Source organism: Heloderma suspectum, chromosome 14, assembly GCF_057233095.1.
Source record: "Heloderma suspectum isolate Gila_16-S chromosome 14, 16-S_ref, whole genome shotgun sequence".
Lineage (NCBI taxonomy): Eukaryota > Metazoa > Chordata > Lepidosauria > Squamata > Helodermatidae > Heloderma > Heloderma suspectum.
The window spans coordinates 4,603,399-4,622,291 of record NC_139471.1 but is presented as its reverse complement, the minus strand read 5'-3'; the positions used below and the strand labels follow the sequence as shown (position 1 = coordinate 4,622,291).

General features: G+C 47.4%; 1 protein-coding gene across 26 annotated transcripts in view; it reads right to left on the bottom strand.

The window, feature by feature from the left end:
* Positions 1-18,893, bottom strand: part of FNBP1 (formin binding protein 1) — a 165,574-nt gene that overhangs the window by 27,604 nt on the left and 119,077 nt on the right. For 20 of the 26 annotated variants that reach the window (XR_014785886.1, XR_014785887.1, XM_084820949.1 and 17 more), the window contains 2 exons: positions 8,379-8,393; positions 4,190-4,299 (listed from right to left, as the gene is read on the bottom strand). Coding sequence is in view for 24 of the 26 variants with exons in the window: in XM_084820949.1 (XP_084677075.1) it covers positions 4,190-4,299; positions 8,379-8,393 (125 nt within the window). In the remaining 2 variants the exon portion in view is untranslated. The remainder of the gene's footprint in view (positions 1-4,189; positions 4,300-8,378; positions 8,394-18,893) is intronic. The other 6 variants (XM_084820960.1, XM_084820966.1, XM_084820963.1 and 3 more) reach the window with 1 other exon arrangement.

Sequence of the window (18,893 nt, the reverse complement as noted above, 5' to 3'; positions counted from 1 at the left end):
CAGGGTACTAGCAAGAGGCTTAGCGAGCCCCGGCTGGATACATCATACCTAGCCAGTGGGCCAGCTGTATTTCTGGTTACGCAGGAATGCCCCACTGAATCGGGGCATTCAGTGCCTGATCCCCTGCTTTGCATACGGAAGGCCCCAGGTTCGATTCCCGGAATACTGAACCTGAAATCTTGGAGAGCCGCTGCTGCCAGTCCGTGTTGACAATACTGGGCTAGATGGACCCAGGGTCTTACATCATGTGAGGCAGCTTCCTATGTTCCCATTTAAATCACCCTTTTTTCAGAACCATCAGGACTAGAATCTTGCTTTATTTTTTAGGGAAAGGGCCATAGCTCAGTGGCAGAGCCCCTGCTTTGCATGTAGAAGGTCCCAGGTTCGATCCCCAGCAGCATCTCCAGGTAGGGCTGGAAAAACCCCTGCCTGAAACCCTGGAGAGCCATTGCTGCCAGTCAGTGTCAGCAATACTGGGCTAGATGGACCCAGGGTCTGACTCAGTACAAGGCAGCTTCCTACGTTCCTATCTAACCCAGAGCTGTTCTCCTAGCCTCCCTGGTCCCCTCTTGAAATCTTCCGGCAATGGGAGTCTCCACCACCTTTGATGTGGTGAAATATTTTTCAGCAGGCCATTGGGTGTGGAAGCCTCACCTACATCAACCTCTCCAGAGCTTGGGCTGGTGGCCAGTTTGAAGCACAGGCCAAGCGTTGAATCAGAGAAGTTCCCGTAACAGGAGACAGCGCTGCCCAGAAATCCCTGGCTCTGCCAATTGCTTTTCCCTTGCCACATAAATCACTCCCAGACTGAAACCATTTTGCCCCCGGCTTGCCCGAGAAATGGGACATTTGGGGCAGCCTTCATGGACTTTCCTTTAGAGCTGAGTACACCAGACGCCTGCAATATCCAAGACGGTTTGTTCGTTTGCAGATTTACAGGTTGCAAAAAAGAAATAGGGATGCAGCTGCCAACACAAGTCCTGGCATGTGTGGGGCAGCCGAGGAACAAAAGAAGAACAGGTTGGACCCCAGGGGTGCAAAACTTTCCCCTGAGGGGAAACTTGGTGCTTCTGGGGTCCCCAGAGAGCAATGCCCCCTTTCCTCCAAACACGGATCGTTTTGTAGTTTCTGGGCTTTGGTTCAGTTTTCCCTCAATTCTAAAAGGCTGAAATGCCTCTCCTGAGGCTGAGTTATTGGCAGTAAGACCTTCAAGCTACAATAGGCTGGTATTGTTTGCCCCGCCCCTTTTGTCTTTGGCCCCGCCCACCCCTGGAATGCAGCCCCCGAGAGCTTCTCTGAAACAGAATTTGGCCCTGGGGTGAAAGAGGTTCAACACCCCTGTTGGAAAAGCTACCATCATTACAGTTAAATAAAAACTTTCATCAGCTCGAATTGCTTCTCATTGATCAGCGGATGCTACCCTGTTCAAAGCTCAGATAGGAAGTCAGTTCCCTCCAAAAAGGGGCACCGAGCCTCCTTCAGCCCAAGGGACAAATTCCATTTCGAGAAATAGCCAGAGACCTCCGGTCAGCTCACAACAACCAGAAGCATAAAAGATGGCGTGATAAAACATTACAAAACTATTGTATAAAACCAAAGTAATTGCGAAAGGGGGGGCAGGGGCGTGACTGGTTCCTGATTTGTCTCCGGTAATATTTGCATCATCCAGAATTTGCAGCAGATAACAATCTCATGGTTTTTCTGCTTGGTTCTAGTTCTAGTCCTTTTGCTTAAAAGCAAACGTTTATAGATTTTTTATTTATTTATTTGATAAATGGGAATCTCTCTCCTAGGCAGATGTTTTGAAAAGAAATGAACTTTGTTTCTTTAGCGATTTTGATTTATTATGTACGTTCTTCTTTTTGTTGCGCTTATTTTGTTAATTTTATTTCAAAATAAAATAAAATTTCAGGATAAAAAAATAAAAATAAAACTGAAGTAAAAACCAACTGCAGTGTAAAAATTTAAAAATATAAAAACAGACAGAAAAACAACAAAAGCTAAACCTTAGGGGAGGCATTTCAACCTGTTAGAATGGGAGGAAAAACTGCACAAAAGCTGGGAAACAAAAAACCACCAGCAGTTTGGGGAAAGGGGGCATGGCCAGAGGAAGGGGCGTGGCCAGAGGAAGGGGGCGTGGGCTCCCAGGGAACCCCAGAAGGCTGAATTCCACACCCCTGTCTTAACAAAACCACTCTAGCTCCTCTGCAGTTTTACTAGGCTCATATGAATATGGCCCAGCCTTAAACGATTGCAGCCTTTTGTATATTTCCAAAAGCTTTGTGTATGTCCTGGGGGTGTTGGGGGGGGGGAGCAGGGTTGAGTGGGCCATTCAGAAGCGGCATTGCATTCAATAGCGCTGGCCCCCGAGTGCTGCGGTTCAAGATACACTCTTCTTATGTTCTTTGCAAGCGCTGGTATGTAATCCCCCGCCATGGGGATTTCACGGCTAGGACCTCCCTGACCTATTTCATCTCACAAAGGCCGGGGGGAGAGGAAATCTGGAGATGGCATGAGACTGAAATACGTCAATGCATTCCGTTTGCCAGAGGCAAAGTGAGGGATGGATTTAGTCAGGCCAAATTTATTTATTCATTGGACAATACTTATGGATCGCTTACATGAAAGACATTTCTAAGCCATGGACGAAAAAAGCAAGTCTTCGGTACAGAGGACAAGATGACCGTCCAGGAATGTCTGTTGGAAAAGGTATGTTTTCAGGAGGCGCCAAAACCCCAGAAGGCTCGGCTCCTGGCTAATTTGCAGTGGTCGGGAGTTCCAGTGAAGTGTGCTATGACACTAAAGGCCCTATTCCGAGCTGTAAAGGACTGGACCCCCGAAATCTTGGGCACCCCAGGAGGGTATCTCCTGATACGAGCAGCCACCAAGCAGGCTGCTAAGGGTGATCTCTTAGCTACCCTGGTCCTGACTTGCTAAGGGCTAGGTAAGCAAGTACCCCAACCTTAAGCCTAGCAACAATATCTGGAGAGCCAGTGTGGTGTAGTGGTGAGAGTGATGGACTGGGAGCCGGGAGATCCGGGTTCTAGTCCCCACTCAGCCATGGAAGCTCACTGGGTGACTTTGGGCCAGTCACAGACTCTCAGCCCAACCTAACTCACAGGGTTGTTGTGAGGATAAAATGGAGAGGAGGAGGATAATGTAAGCCGCCTTGGGTTCCTTGCAAGAGGAAAAAAGGCGGGATATAAATGCAGTAAATAAATAAAAATAATAAATATCTTGTTCCCTGTTGTCATGCGAAGTATTTTGGGGTGGCCTAGTCCTGTATGGGCAATTCAGACCCATTCGCGTTACCAAAGACCTGCTCCTGATGGAGATGAAAACAGCTAGAACTGGTTTGTTGAGATGGATCAATACTATTGCCTGAATTTTTGGACTTTCTTTAGGGGTGTGGCTACGGGGACATGTCATGATGAGCTCCTGCACTTCAGAATTCACCAATACACTACTGTGAATAGTCCTTTTTACTCTATAAACAGCCAAATGACACATTACTTTAGTCGTGCAATTACCCCTCCCCAAATAAAATACAGCCACCATCAGAAAAACAGTGCCGGGGGGGGGGTGTTTAACCCCTCTCCTGCACTGCAGTTTGGATTGCTTGCTTTTTGTTCAGAAAGAGGAATGTCCTGTGCTAAGCGTGTTTTTTTTAGAGCACCATCCTATGTATGTTTAGGCAGAAAAAAGTCCTACAGCTCCCAGCATACAAAACATGCATAGGAATTGCGCTGTCAAACACACACTGCTAATGTGTGTTTCTTATGAAACCTCGTTACTGCCTGCAAAAGCATTCCGCAAAAATGCTTTCTGCCCAAAAGCATTCCGCAAACAACAATCAAACAAAAACCCCGACAACAAAAAACCACAGAGCGATGAGGGCAAATAAGAGATGGCAAAAGACACACACAGAGAAGATCAAAACGGGGTGTGTGAACCATTCTGCAAAAAAAAGCATTTGCTAAAAATGCTTTCTGCCCAAAAGAATTCCACATAAACAACAACAACAAACTACAGAACAGTGGGGGCAAAAAAGAGATAGGGTTAAGAAACAACACAGAGAGAAGATAAAGCCACACAAAAAAAGCGTTCTGCAATTTTTTTTCGAGAAAATGCATTCCACGAAAGCATTCCGCATGGCAAGCGTACTCTTCTGCGCTTTGGCCATTCCTACCTTTGATCCATCTCCTTCTGAATGTCCTTGTTGAGCTCATCCACCTTTTGTTGGAGTTTCTTTCTTCTTTGCTCAGGGGGGAGATTGCTAAAGTCCTCTGGTCCTCCACCCTGCACCAGGCAGGAAGCCAACAAAGAGAAGGAAAGGAGAAACAGGAGTCTATAAATCCTAGGAAAACATCCCCCCTGCAAGCAACGCCCCAGGCGAGCAGACCAGATACACCCCCATAAAGACCCTGAACCTTCCTTTCTAGCGGAAGGGCGGGGGAAGCCCTGGGAAGTGCTTTGTTGTTGTCAGAAGCAACAGGGCTTGTACCTGCTAGCCTGAAAGCTAGTAAGGAGCAGGTTCAGATCTATTCAATGCAAGAAATAGTAGCCCTGCCTTGTGCTGCCTTGTGTGGTGTCAGACCCACGGCCCACCTACCCCAACTACTGGGTTTTGGGAGAAGTGAAGGCGGCATGACAGAGGCACTGTTGACCTTAGTGGACAGAATCATTCCATTATCATCTGTCAAAGAGGTTTAGAAGGAGCAGTTTGAAGACCTGAAAAAACTATTTGACCAGAGACAGCAGTAGAGTAGAAGAAAATGAGGGCCATATCTAAATATATCTAAAACCCGCTCTCCCACCCAGAGCCAGTACCAGGGGGCGAGTTAACAGCGCTCGCGGACCTTTTAAGGGTCCTGTGGCTAAAATTCCACGATCTCATGGCTCAGATAGACTGCTACTGCACAGAAGTGGTTGGAGAAAAACAAGAAAAGCCCCCAACAACTCTGCTGGCTGCTGCTGTCTAGTTTTCCCCTCCCTGCAAACAGAATTATTCTGTGCCAAATGGGTTAATGAGTGGCCGTAATGGTTTTGTTCAACCGCGAGCTAGCTGATACCTGGCTTTTCATCTACTGCAGGAGTCCCCAACCTCTTTGGGTCAGTGGGCACATTTGGAATTTTGAGAGAGTGTTGTGGGCACTCTCACAAAATGGCCACCACAGGAGGGGGGCTTGCCCGTTCACAATATGGCTGCCATGGTGGACATGGCTAGTCACAGAATCCTTACCAGGCAAACTGGTGAGGCCAAGAGAAAAGTTCAAGGCGGGGGGGGGGGCGGCTTCTGAGCTCCAGAACACAAAACTGCTCTGAGGAACCGAAATAAAGATGGCACTGGAGGGCAGCACTTGGCTGTGCAGCATGCAAAGCCGGCCTCCGAGTTTACTAAAAAAAGTTTTTTTAAAGTCTTATGAAATAAAAATTTTAAAGCATCAGGCGGGGCAAGGAGCTTGGTGGGGGCCATGAGAGGTTTGTTGGCACCATGTTGGCACATAGAATCATAGAATAGTAGTAGGGTTGGAAGGGGCCTACAAGGCCATCGAGTCCAACCCCCAACATGGTTATCCCTGGGGCACCATGTTGGAAACCCCAGATCTACCATCTTGAAAACACTGTATCGTTGTTCCAAACCCAAAAAGAAACCGAGATAAATTTAACATTATTTTAATAATGGTCAAAGTATTGCATGATCTTTGTTTTCCGCCCCTCCCTAGGTGGAGGCCCAGGGCAAGTGCCCCTGGGGCCCATTCCTAGTTTCAAAATCAAAAGAGAAGAGCGTTGTTCACCTCCGGCACTGGTGGATCTCAAATCACCTTCAACTCTCTGAAAAACAATTATAGCCCTTCTGGCTCGAAAGGAAAGCTGGTAAAACTGGCAGGTGGCGCTTTGCCACAGCGATGCACGAAGCAGAAATTCCAGAGGCTGAGGCCGCCCTGGCCCAACCTGGCACCCTCCAGATGTCTTGGACTACATCTCCCACAATCCCCAGCTTTGCTGGCTGGGGATCACGGGAGTTATCGTCCAGCAGGCTGAGACACTCGAATCACACACAGCTTGCTTTCTTTCGCTTTTGCTGCAGTCAAGTGCCGTGTTCATTGGTGATGCAATTCCTTATTATATTCCAGATGTAATGTTTTGTCAATCAGATCAATTAAAAAAACCTCACTTTTTGATCAGCTGACAGCCTCACTGATTGGACAGATTTTTTTTTTTTTAATTATTGGAAGTACTTACAAGTGGGACCTGCAACAAAACCCCTAACAAAAGTCATCTTGTTTGGTGTTCAGCCTGTTATACCCTCCCTCCAGGAAAGTCCGTTCCCCCCTACCCAAACTGTTTCCCATTTTTCTCTTCCCACTAACACACAGCTACTGAGCATGCTTGGACTTCATTGGGCTGTTGGGGTGTGGGGAGGGTTGTCTCCTTAGTAGTTTTTCAAATATGTTTTTCGTACTTCTGTAAACCTCAGGGTTCCTCCGTGCGTGCTGATACCTCCCTTTTGTTTCTCAGTGGCTTCATTTTGGCTCCAGTCCTGTTGGCTCTCACCACCTCAATTTGCTATTAAAGGGAGTGATCAGATGTGCAGAGGGCAAACATCATCTTAAGAGGCAGCTTCCCCCTTCTGTCACACACAGGAAGAACTGCCTCTTCTGTGATGATGCCTGCTATGGAACGCACATCTATCAGCTAAAAAGAAGGGAAGCAAGCTTTTTTATTCACCCAGAAGCAAATTTGATCAATCAATTAATCAACTAACCATATGAGTTTTAGTTGATTGATCTATTAATCCACTAGAACTCATACGATTAGTCAACTAAAGTTTCTTTATTCAGGCAACAGCTCTGATTAACATCATTACAGGATCAGACTCTAGCCAGATTGAAACAGTTGCTACCAAGGTTAACCAATTTGGCTTCAGATATAAAATCCAAAGTATAACCTCTGAAATGCTTAATATAGAGGTAAAACTGCTTGTTTCCCAAGTTTATAATGCATTCTGTCTTATCATTTTTTGAGCCATCTTCCCCATCATTACCTGGGACAGGATTTGGGATCAATATCCATAAAAGCTTTGTTCCCTCCCTCCCACCAATTTTGAAATTAACTTTTTTGGTTAACATTTTTTAGTCAGGATTTCTTGGATTTGATTACAAGGCATTAGTCATTCTGAGGTACTACATTAGGCTGAAAAATGTAGCTCACTAGTGACCAAGAAATATCAGCATCAAGATATGGAAATGGTTCAAGTTTGTGTCCAGTTGTTGGAATTAACAGAGTAGTGGTCAACGCTGATCCCAAAGAAGGACAGACAAAGATCTGAAAAGATTCAACTCAAGAGGTGTCCAACCAATGTATTCTCAAGGGCCATTCTATTCTTCAGACAATGGTTGAGGTGTGTGGGAGACAGAAATATATTGTCTGGGGCAGGGTGGGGTAGGGAACAGTCCTTGAACCTGTGTCACGGTGTCCAACCTTTTTGGGTCAGTAGACACTGACTGTCGTGGGCACTCTCACAAAATGGCTGTCAGAGGGGGTGGGGCTTGTCCCCTCATAAAATAGCTGCTAGGGTAGTCAGGGCAGATCACAAAACACTCATTGAAGGCAAATTGGAGAGACTAAAAGAAAAGTCACTTGACCAAGAACCTGAGTCCAAGGCAGAGGTGAGGGTCTGAGCTCCAAAACACAAAACCCGCTCTTTTGGAACCCAAATAAAGATGGCACTGGGGGGGGCAGCCCTTTCCTTTGCCGCATGCCAACATCCCGGTTAATAATAATAATAATAATAATAATAATAATAATAATTTTAAAAATCTTAAGAATACAATAACTATCAGGAAGGACAGGGAACGTGGCGGGGGCTAAGCAAGGTGACTGAGGGCACACTGGGCTTATTACATAATATGCTATCCACCGCTGGAATTATCTGGGATCTTGTCTGCAATTTAGTGAGTCCAACACATTGTCTCCCCCATTTTGCTGAAAACAAGTATCTTTGTATAGAAGAATAACTTATTTTATGTATATTTCAGACACAGCAACAGATCAGATTGAGAATCAATTTAACTACATTTTTACAGCCCCAGACCTCAATTCCTTTTTTTTTAAAACTAAAAATTAAACTAAACTACTACAATTAGGAGTTAATGGTTAGCAGCTTATTAGAAGCATTAAAGCTGGATCACCTCCATTAGATTCCAGACTTGCATATTCAAAGTTATCTGATAAATATCAAAGCAAAAAAACACAAAAGACAACAGAAAATGTGAGTTAATTTCAGGGTGGCTGCTTAGACAGGGGGCAAGTCCAAAACTGTGATTTCAAAACACACTCACACACACGACAAGCATGCTGAAGGTTGTGCTTACCAGCTTGAGAGAAAGCTTCACGGAAAAACGGAGAGGTACGGAGTGGGAAGAGAGAGAGAAAAAGACAAGCGTGTATCAGAAGAAGAGGAACTCCAAATCGGTTCCACGGCTATAATAAAATGATGAACGTAAGCACACACATAACACTCTCCTTGCTTGGCTGGTGAAAATGGACACTGCTTTTCACACATCAGTGCAAAAGTTCACAAGACTGGGGGTGGGTGGGGGGCGAGAAATACTCCCAAACAGCTGCCATTTTGCCCGTGGACATGGAGGAGGAAAAGTGAGCCTTTCTCTTTGGTGGTGGACCATGAAAAGGTGCCTGGAGATGGTTCTAGTTGATGCTGAGAGCCAGGCGAATTCCTCTCCAATACAACTCTCCTCTCATTCTAGAGCAGGGCAGAAAGATGGGAATTGGAGTCCCAAGGACATCTCGAGGGCTGCAGGTACTAGCCCCATAGTGAAAGAGCCAGGTTACAGCCTTTCTCTCCAACATGCTGGCTGCCTACTTGCAGGGAGGGTTTGGGTTTGTTTGTTTGTTTACCTGGAGGAGCTTTCAAAAATGATTTCTCCTACCTGCAATGGGCAAGTTAAATGGTCCCCCTTCTTCCTGGATACCCCCTGCAAAATGTCAAGCCTGGTCTCAGACCGGAAGGCTGCAGGGGTTGAAAATGTGGGGAAGGACGTTTAAGGGGAGGGTCAGCAAGCGCAGGAAGGGTGACGTACCTTCTTTTCACCTGCCAAACTTCCCCTGCGCATCACCAGGCTCTGCACTGCTATTCACTGGCAGACATCTGCTTTAAAAACATGTCTTTGACTGTACTGCACTAGTTATGCCTTTGCCAGACACCTCGTTCTGCCTAATGTGTTAAACAGGTGTCAGAGATTTTCACACCGGAAGTCCCAAAACAGCTTGCCCGTTATTTATGCCATGTGCAAAGGATGGTTCAGGGGAGTCATGGGGCACCTGGAAGATTCAGGGGACGGGTGCACAGGGCACAAGTCAGCGTAAAATCGCCTATGTTGATTTATATCTATATCTGCAAATGTAGAAATCATGGCTAGGTTTTATTTAAATTCCACAGGAGGCAAAGCCAGGCAATTAATTTCTCATCCAAATCATCTCAACTAGAACAAATTCTTCCATTCATGTGTACCCTGACATAGATCACCCAAAACCAATGGAAAATGTTTTTTCCCCCTCCTTAATTGTCACACAGGGAAATATTTTTGGGGGACGGTGTGTTGAAAATTGTCCCCCTAAGCTGAGAAAAAAACTTTTCCCACTGCCACCAATGGACGCTAAAGGCCCTAGGAAATACAGCTGGCGACAGATCCCCTTGTGTTCATGCCTAGCAATGCCTCTGGTACGGTCCGTGCAAGACAGGTCTTGGAAGCGTAACTGAACGCACATTCTCATTGATGGAGGGATGATGTTTTCAGTGAAAGGAATTGCACTGCACGAATCTGTTGGATTTCTTAAAAATTCAGCCTCGGGGAGGGGGGCATGACTGGGATTGTGGTGGGGTTAACCCTTGTCCCCAGCACCATTGTCCCAACAAAAGTCAGTCCCCACACACACACGCACACAAAGCTGCTAGAGAGGCTGCCACTGCCACGGACCCAACCGCTTTCCTGCCCAGCTATTTAAAGCAAAGATAGATGCAAAATTCAGTCAGGCAATCTGGCCCTTGGATTTATTTTATTATTTACTTGATTATTACATTTTTAATAAATACGTTTATTTATTATAAATGCAAGGAACCCAAGGCGGCTTGCGTGGTCCTCCTCCTCGCCATTTTATCCTCAGAACAACCCTGTGAGGTAGGTGAGGCTGACAGTCAGTGATTGGCTCAAAGTCACCCAGGGAGCTTCATGGCTGAGTGGGGACTAGAACCCAGATCTCCCGAGTCCCAGTCCCAACACTATAACCACTGTACCACACTGCCTCTCTAGATGCCTTTTTTTTTTTTTTAAGAATTAGATGGATTCGCGGCCATAAATCGAAACTCTTTGTCAGCCTCTCGCAACCTGGTGCCCTCCAGATGTGTTGCACTAACGCTCCCAGAATCCCCCAGCTAGCATAGCAGTAGTCCAATGTCTGGGAGGCACCTGGTTGAGGAAGGCTGCTCTATGTAAAGAGATAGCATACCTCTGAACACCATATACTGGGTTTCCCAGCCTTACCTGAGATGCCTGGGACTGAACTTAGAAAGCTTTGTATGAAAAGTGGCTGGAGCTCACTGGCCACTTTTCCTCTTCCCTCCCCATCCCTTTTTCCTTGCGTGTCGTGTCTTTATTAGATTGTAAGCCTGTGGGCCAGGACTGTAGCTCAGTAATACAGCCCCTGCTTTGCACTGAGAAGGTCCCAGGTTCTATCCCCAGCATCTCCAGGTAGGGCTGGAAAAACTCCTGCCTGATACCCAGGAGATTTGCTGCCAGACCATGTCAACAATACTGAGCTCAAGGAATGAACTGCCTGACCTGGGCTAGCTCAGGGGTAAAGAGCGCAGGCTCTCCATGCAAAAGGTCGGAGGTTCAACCCCTGTCGGTAGGGCAGGGCATGGCTTAAAATTAAGAGATGCACCGATACAGCCATGCCTGCTTTTGAGACACAAAAGGAATTACTCGGGCCGGCTCTACCGTTGGCAAGGGCAACTCAGCACTTCAAACTTGAGCTTACAACAAAAGGGCAGCAAATAGTCAAATATTACTCCTAAGAGTTGTTTCGCCAGGGAGAGAGGAGGCCCCTTTGATGTTCTCCCTCCAGCCCCCACAAGACATCTTGGGCCATCTCTGCAGAAGAAGGGGGTCATGTCCTAATCCTGGTCCCCTTACCCATCCGCCCTGGTCAACGAAATGTTAGCAGCCCCTTGTTTTTTGCCCCTGTGGCACTAGCCTTCCTGTGAACTTCAGCAAAGACACAGCTGGCACACGCGGCGAGGATGCCGTAACCATTTTACAGACAGTGGCACAGAGAGGAACCGATTTGTCGATGGAAGCAGTCTATAAAAGGCACAGAATGTATATGCTACATGCGCTATGGGCTAAAGGCGAGGACCTTTCTAAGAACTTTCTAGAGGCAAAACTAGCCCAAGGCCAGAAAAATGCCAGCCACAAACACTATCGTTTTGCTGTAAATTCAGCAAATGCTACGGGGCCAAGACAGACACAGCATGCCTATAGGGTTTTTAGGGGGGTGGGGGCGGGGAGGGTTAAAGTCGGGGTGAAGACATTTTGAGGCTGTCTTGCCTTCTAAATGCTACAGCGAGCAGGCACCTAAATCAACAGCATCACCCCGAAACAATGACCAAAGCCTTGTTAAAGATCCTTGTAAGGGGCATGAACAACGAAGGGGCAAAACCAGTTTTGAAATAATGTATGTAGAGGGTGGTAAAAATACTAAGACAACTGAGTCAAAAGACTCAGGTGGAATTTTCCTGACTTTGAATATATGGGTTGTAAGAAACGTAAATGGTAAGAAATGCAGTTTTATCTTGTAGCGTTGTTGTTATTATTATTATTTTGAAATTTTGAGTGTTCAAAACTGCTTTGCTTACATTATCTCATTGTAATTTTGACAAAAACCCTGCAAGCTAAGTGAGAATTATTATCCCCATATCGCATATGGGTAAACTGAGGCTGAAAGGGAAGGGATTGTTGGAAGTTACCTCATGAGTTTATGGCAGTGGACCGAATGGAACGAGGGACTTTTTGATTCATGACTCAGTATCTTAGCCACCATGCGAAACCAAGTGTCAAATTAAAAACACAACTGTTCTACATGTCAGGAGTGAATGTGGTCTAAAAAGGTGGTTATCAAGCTACGTTCCAAACTATTGGGGATCCTTGGACGTTAGCTCATCAGGGACTCATCGTTTAGGGCAGGGGTGTAGAACCTCAGACCCGGGGGCCAAATCCGGCCCTCTTGGGTGCCCCTTCCCTTGGCCCCTCCCCCTTTCCCCCAACCACCAATCATTGGGTAGTTTACCAGCTTTTATGTTTTTTCCACCCCATTCTAAAAGTCGAAATGCCTCTCCTAAGGCTTAGTGACTGGCAGGAAGAGTTGAAGCTAAAATAGCCTGGTATGGGGGGGGGGGGCGCTCACCTTCTTTGCTTTTGGCCCCACCCACCACTGGAATACAGCCCCCCCCCCAGCTTCTCCCAAGGGAAATCCAGTTCTTGGGCTGAAAGAAGTTCTGCACCCCTGGTTTAGAGCAGGGGTGGGGAACTTTTTTCCTATCAAGGGCCAGTGACCCATGGGGAAAAGTCAGGCAGGGCCTACAGCCCATGGAGTCAGCATTCGTAGCACTGCAGGACTGCATAGTTCTTTCTCTCAGCCAGCCTATCCTACCACTACCAACCTTCCCCTGTACCGCCCAGCCCCAGGGGAGTGTTGGGCATGCGCTCTTCGTTCATGGTCCGTCCAGGCACTCTTTCCACTCCTGTCGGAATCAGATGGAGAAGGAAAGAGGCTGGTACGAACGACTCACTTGTCAAGGGAACAAGCCTTGCTCGGATCGAAAGGGAGACGTTGCCACCGGCTGGAACTCTGGGAAAACCCCACGGCTCTGAAGTGGGGAGGGCAAGGATTGGGGGAGGCTCCTCCCCCTCAAAGGGACCACGCAGGAAGTCGTTTGCATAGCCTTGCCTATGAAGCGAAGTGGGAGGAGTTACCCACTCCTAGGTAACGTCCATCCCGGATGAAGGACCGTCCCCAAACTTGGCCCTGAATCAGTGCCAGCTCCAGGTTTGGGGGGGCCCTTGGGGAGCCTTCTCAGTGAGTCCACCTTCTCACCACCATGGCCACCAGCTACTCTGCCTCCTCCTCCTCTTCTTCATCCTTGTTCCCGCTTGCTTGCTTGGTGGGGAGAGAGCCAGGGAGCCAGGAGGCCGCGGCGTCTCCTGCCCCTCCTCCTCCCCGCCACTGTCGCCTGGGCCAGAGCTAGAGGCAGGGGAACAAGCGGGTTGCAATGGGGAAGAGGAGGAGCACGTCCAAGGGGCTCTTGCCAGTGGGCCCCTGCTGGGGCGTGGGCCCTCGGCAGGTGCCCAACCATGCCGACCCTTGACGCCTGCCTGCCCAGCCTGGAATTCCTTACTAGGATTCCATAACAGATGAGTGGGTGCACAGTGTGTTCCCTGAAAGTAACACGCTTGAAAACCACTCATCTAGAGCAGCTTCCCCAACCTGGTGCCCTCGAGGTATTTTGGTCTACAACTCCCAGCATTCCTGACTACAGGCCATGCTGGCTGGGGCTGATGTCTTGGCCTACAATGCCCATAAGCCCCAGCCAGCACAGCCAATGGAGAGAGCTGATGGGAGTCATAAGCCAAAACATCTGGAGGACCACAAGTAGTTCTCCCCTGGTCTAGAGGCTATAATGTCAGACCTTCAGAGTCCTGGGTTCAAATCAATGCCCAGAATTTGGGTGGCCTTGAAAAAAATGACCGTGTCTCTGACTTGGATCCCAATCTGTAAAATAGGAACAATGAAGCACTCACGAGGTGACTGAGAAGAGATGAGAAGATTCAGAAGGCCTTGCACATTAAAATCTATATACTTTGAAAAATATTATGGGCTCAATCCAGACAAGGCTAAGAATTAAGTTTAATTTATTTCCATGGAAAATCTAAGGTGGTGCTCAAATCTCTCCCATTGAAATCAATTATTTAAAAGTGCTCCGCTCTGGCTGGATCATATTCTTTTTTTCATTTCATTTTGTTTGAATAAATGGGTTGTTTTTTAACACTACTTTCAACTTTGAACAGGTGGCTTCTTCATCTTTCAAATAAAATAAATGAAAACGAATACAATGTAAATGCAGTATTTCATTCAGCCTCATTAAGGTTGAGGTGCAGAAGTAAGAACAGTCAATTTCATTTTATTACTCGTGGGACTTTTGCTGCATTGAGCAGGCTTCGATAATTAATGAATTGCATTTCCTTAAAACGTTTCTATCCTGCCTTCTGACAAGGGAGTCCTCAAGATTATGCTTCTGCTATTTATGATGTCATGTGATTGGAGAGATTTGCTTAGCCCAGCGTTTCCTAACTCAGGATCTCCAGATGTTGTTGGACTACAACTCCCATCATCACTGAGAACATCAGAACATCAGAACAGCCATGCTCGTTCAGACCAAGGGTCCATTTTGTCTAGCATTCCGTTCACACAGTGGCCAACCAGCTGCCCACAGGAAACCCACAAGCAGGACAGGAGTGCAACAGCACCCTCCCACCCATGTTCCCCAGCAACAGGTGTACATGTGCAGACTGCTTCTGATGCTGGAGGTAGCATAGGGCCATCAGGACTAGTAGCCCTTGATAGCCGCCTCCTCCAGGAATTTGTCCAACCCCCTTTTAAAGCCATCCCAGTTGGTGGCCATCACTACATCCTGTGGTACTGAATCCCATTGTTAAACTCTGCGCTGTGTGAAGAACTTCCTTTGATCTGCCCTGAATCTCCCACCCATCACCTTCATGGGATGACCCCGTCGGGTTCTAGTACTATGACAGAGGGAGAAAAATGTCTTCCTATTCATTTTCTCCACACCAGGCATAATTCTGTACACCTCTCTTGTGTCTCCCCTCACTCGCCTTTTTTCTAAGCTATGCTCAGGATGATGGGAATTGAAGTCTGACAACATGTGGGGATTCCAGGTCAGGAAAGGCTGGCTAAGCCATTGCAGGGGAATTTGGGGTTATAGATCTGGGGGAGAATTTGGGGTTACAAGTCAGGGAGGGGGATTTGGTGTTATGGGTCCAGGGGAGAATTGGGGGTTATACGGCCAGGGGAGAATTTGGGGTTATGGGTCTGGGGGAGAATTTGGGGTTATGGGTCCGGGGGAGAATTTGGGGTTATGGGTCCGGGGGAGAATTTGGGGTTATGGGGCCAGGGGAGACTATCGAGTTATGGGGCCAGGGCAGCATTCTCCTAATGAGGCTCTAAATAATTACTAATTAACGATGACTGATTAATTACATTTCTAAGAAATGTTTTTTTAAAAAAAGAAAAGCACAAATCCCTTTGAGGGGCATATCCTCAGGATGGGTCTAACCGTAGCCTTCGCGAGGAGCAAATGGAGGAAAGCCCTAACAGCCACAAGCAACAATAACACACAAGAGCGCATGAGAAGCCAGCAAATCTATGTGTTATTGGATAGTCACAAACTACAACTCTCACTTACAGCGGGCAAGAGGGCCTTTCGGAGTCTCTGGCTTTGGGTTGGGTTTCTTATGCCAATATAATGTTTGCTGTTACTGTACTTAAGAGCCCCAGATCTCTCTCTCTTTCTCTCTCTCTCTATGCCCGGATCACTTTATATGGAATGCGGAGTTCAAAGAATTGAGATGCATGGAAGAACGGTACCTTCTTTCCTTTGTAAGCCTTGCTGCTATCCTCCCGTAAAACCCATCTCCAATTGCAAATAAAATAAATCCGCAAAAGAAACTAGCAACCACAGTGGAACCCTCTTGTACCATTTCCCCTCCAAGAACAATTTCCCCTAGAATAATCCTTTTAATGCCGCCTGCTTAAACAGAAACAAAAGACTGACTGCACGATCCTCTACATGGCTACTCAGAGGTAAGCCCTGCTTAGTTCAGTTCAGCTGATTCCCAGGCCAGCTTGTAGCCTTAGAGCAGTGGAGGATAACTGGGGGGGGGGGAGTCTGGGGGCCCTCTCAGCCCCCCCCCCCGGCCCTTCCCCTGAGGGCCACATTCCTGTTGCCAGCATCGGTGCTTCAAGGAATTCTGCAGGGCACTGACAACAAAGAAACACAGAGCTATGCTGCCAAAATTCAGTGGTGCACCACTATGGAGCAATAAATAGGTCATATTTAGCCTGAGAACAAGCTGAATTTGACCTAGTTACCGTTCCGTAGCAGTAATCTGAGTTTTGTTTCTTTTTTTTGCACGGCAGGGAGCAGGGGGGGCTGGCGGGGGGGCATAGCAGGGGTTGGTGGGGCCTAAGATGCAGTGGCTATTTTGCACATAACACTAAACCATACTTTAGCATGAAGGGAATGAGTCTCGGCTTTGTGCACTCCACCCTCTCCTCCCTTGTTGTGGTCGTGACGACATCAGAAGCATCCACGCCTCTTTTTAAATTAACAAGAGTTCCTTATCGTGTCTGAACTCTGTTTAGAACACAAATTCCTTATCACATCTGAACTCAGGGGAACTCTGGTTAGTTTAAATCATGGTTTGTTAACAAACCAGGATCACAAACCACTGAATGACTTGTTTGAACAAACTGTAATTTAAACCAGGGGTGGACAACTTCAGAGGTTTTAGGGGGGCATTTTCCATCTTCCGGACCTCCATGAACTGCAGACCATGCAGTAGTGGCAAAAAAAAATAAAATAAATAATGGTGGTTTGTTTCCAAGCTAAATTTGACCATTTTAAGCCTCTGTTGTGGGTTGCTGCTGAAATTCAGTGGCAAACTGCCATTTTATTTTTACCACTGCTGAATTTTGGCAGCTCAACAGGGGCCATACTAGAGGCAGGGCGGGCAGGGGAAGGTGGCACGCACATGTAACCCATCCCTGAGTTAAACTAACCAGAGTTCCTCCTAGTTCAGACATAACAAGGAAGTCTAGCTAGTTTAAAAGCAGAAACAGACGTTCCTGCTCACCTTCTCACACCCACACCCAGGGTGAAGAGGGGAGGGAGGAGTGTGTGAACCCGAGTCTTATTTCTGCAGTGCCAAATTACACGCGCAATGCACCACTACCTCCACTGTTGACTTTTATACCATTTTAACCACCATGGTGTCCGCCAAAGAATCCCGTGACTTGGAGTTTGGCGAGGGTGTGGAGAACTAACAGATCCCTGGCCCCACCACTGCCACCAAACTACAGTTCCCAGAATTCCCTGGGAAGAGGGAACGATCGGCAACCTAGTTTATGATGACAAAATGGATATATCTATGATGTTGGGGAAAGGTGATGTATAGAATCCTGCTACAGTGCAAGGAATTGCAATACAAAGTAGTGTGAAGCTTGATTCATTATCTTGTGTCACCTCAAGCTATACAGCAGGGATGTAGAACATCCAGCTCAGGGCCAGATCCGGCTCTCCGGAGTTCCCCAAGTGGCCACGCCCCCTCTTCCCCAACCACTGATCATTTGGTGGTTTCCGGGCTGTTGTGGAGTTTTTTCCCCCATTCTAAAAGGTTGAAATGCCTCTCTCCTGTGGCTGAGTTACCGGCAGGAGGAGCTTCAAGCTTAAAAATGGGGGCCCGCTCCTTTTGTCTTTGGCTCCATCCACCACTGGATGCGGCTCTGAGAGCCTCTCTGAAATGTAACGCAGCCCTGGGGCTGAAAGAAGTTCAACATCCCTGCTATAGGGGCCCTAGGGTGCTAATGTCTAGTGGAAGGCCCTGCTAGCCTTCCAGTTCTTTCCAACTCTATGATTCTGCAAACTCAACGTGCCGATCCCTTCTAGCCCTAACGTTCTCGGTAGTCTCCCCTCCCCACTACTGGCAAAGCCCTATAAAAGGAGTTCCACTGTAGCGTACGTTTTTCTTTGTTTATTTTGCATGCCCAGTTTATTCACTTCTCCTCCCGGTTGCTGGTAACTATTTCAGGATTTCCTCCCTTTTTTGGTTGTCTTTTTGGTTTACACAGACAGCAGTTTCTGCCACTGAGAAGAAGAAAAAATGCCTTTCTTAAGTGGAATTTGCCATGTCTGCCTGGGCTGGTTTTTTTAATTGAGTTTTAAATTTGATTTTGCATGCTGGGATTCCAGCCAAAGAAATGCTTCCTCCCATCCACCCCCATGCCCCCTCTTGCAAACGTTGTAAGTGGGGTCAGTGACTCTGCAGCGACTGTGTGGCCCTCGCCACACCATACAAGGACTTACAACATATTCCCTAGCTTCAAGGGCATACGTGGGTTTGCCTAAAGTCCTCTTCATGAGCTCTTTGTGAAAATACAAGGACTGGGACTGCTGTTGAGTCAGCGAGAGAAAACAACACGCATTAAAAGGGGAGGAGGAGGGGAGGGGGGAAAAGACCTCGACATTTACTGCTTCTACAGCAAAAAAAGATAGCTCTCTTTGGGTCCCGTGACCATGTTATGATCTAACACTGTGGAGGGCACATCCAGAAGTCACTCCTGTGATTGGAAAGCATAAATTCGGGAACTTTGGAGTGCCAGCTCCAGGTTTTGGAGAGCCTTTGGGCAAGACATCCTCAGCGGCCCCCTCCTTCGCTAAGTCTTCCTTCTCTCCACCATTGTCACCAGCTGCTTTTGCTCCTCCTCCTCTTTCTCAACATGGCTCCCACTTTCTTGCTTGACAGGCAGAGAGCCAGGAAAGCAAGGGGGCTGCAGCATTTCCTCCTCCTCACGACCTCCATTGTCTGGGCCAGAGCGAGAGGCAGGGGAACAAGCAGGTTGCAATGGTGAAGAGGAGGAGCAACTCTAGGGGGTTCTTGTCAGTGGGCTCCTGCTGGAGTGTGGGCCCTTGGCAGCTGCCCAACCACACCAACCCTTGGCGCCAGCACTGCCCAAGA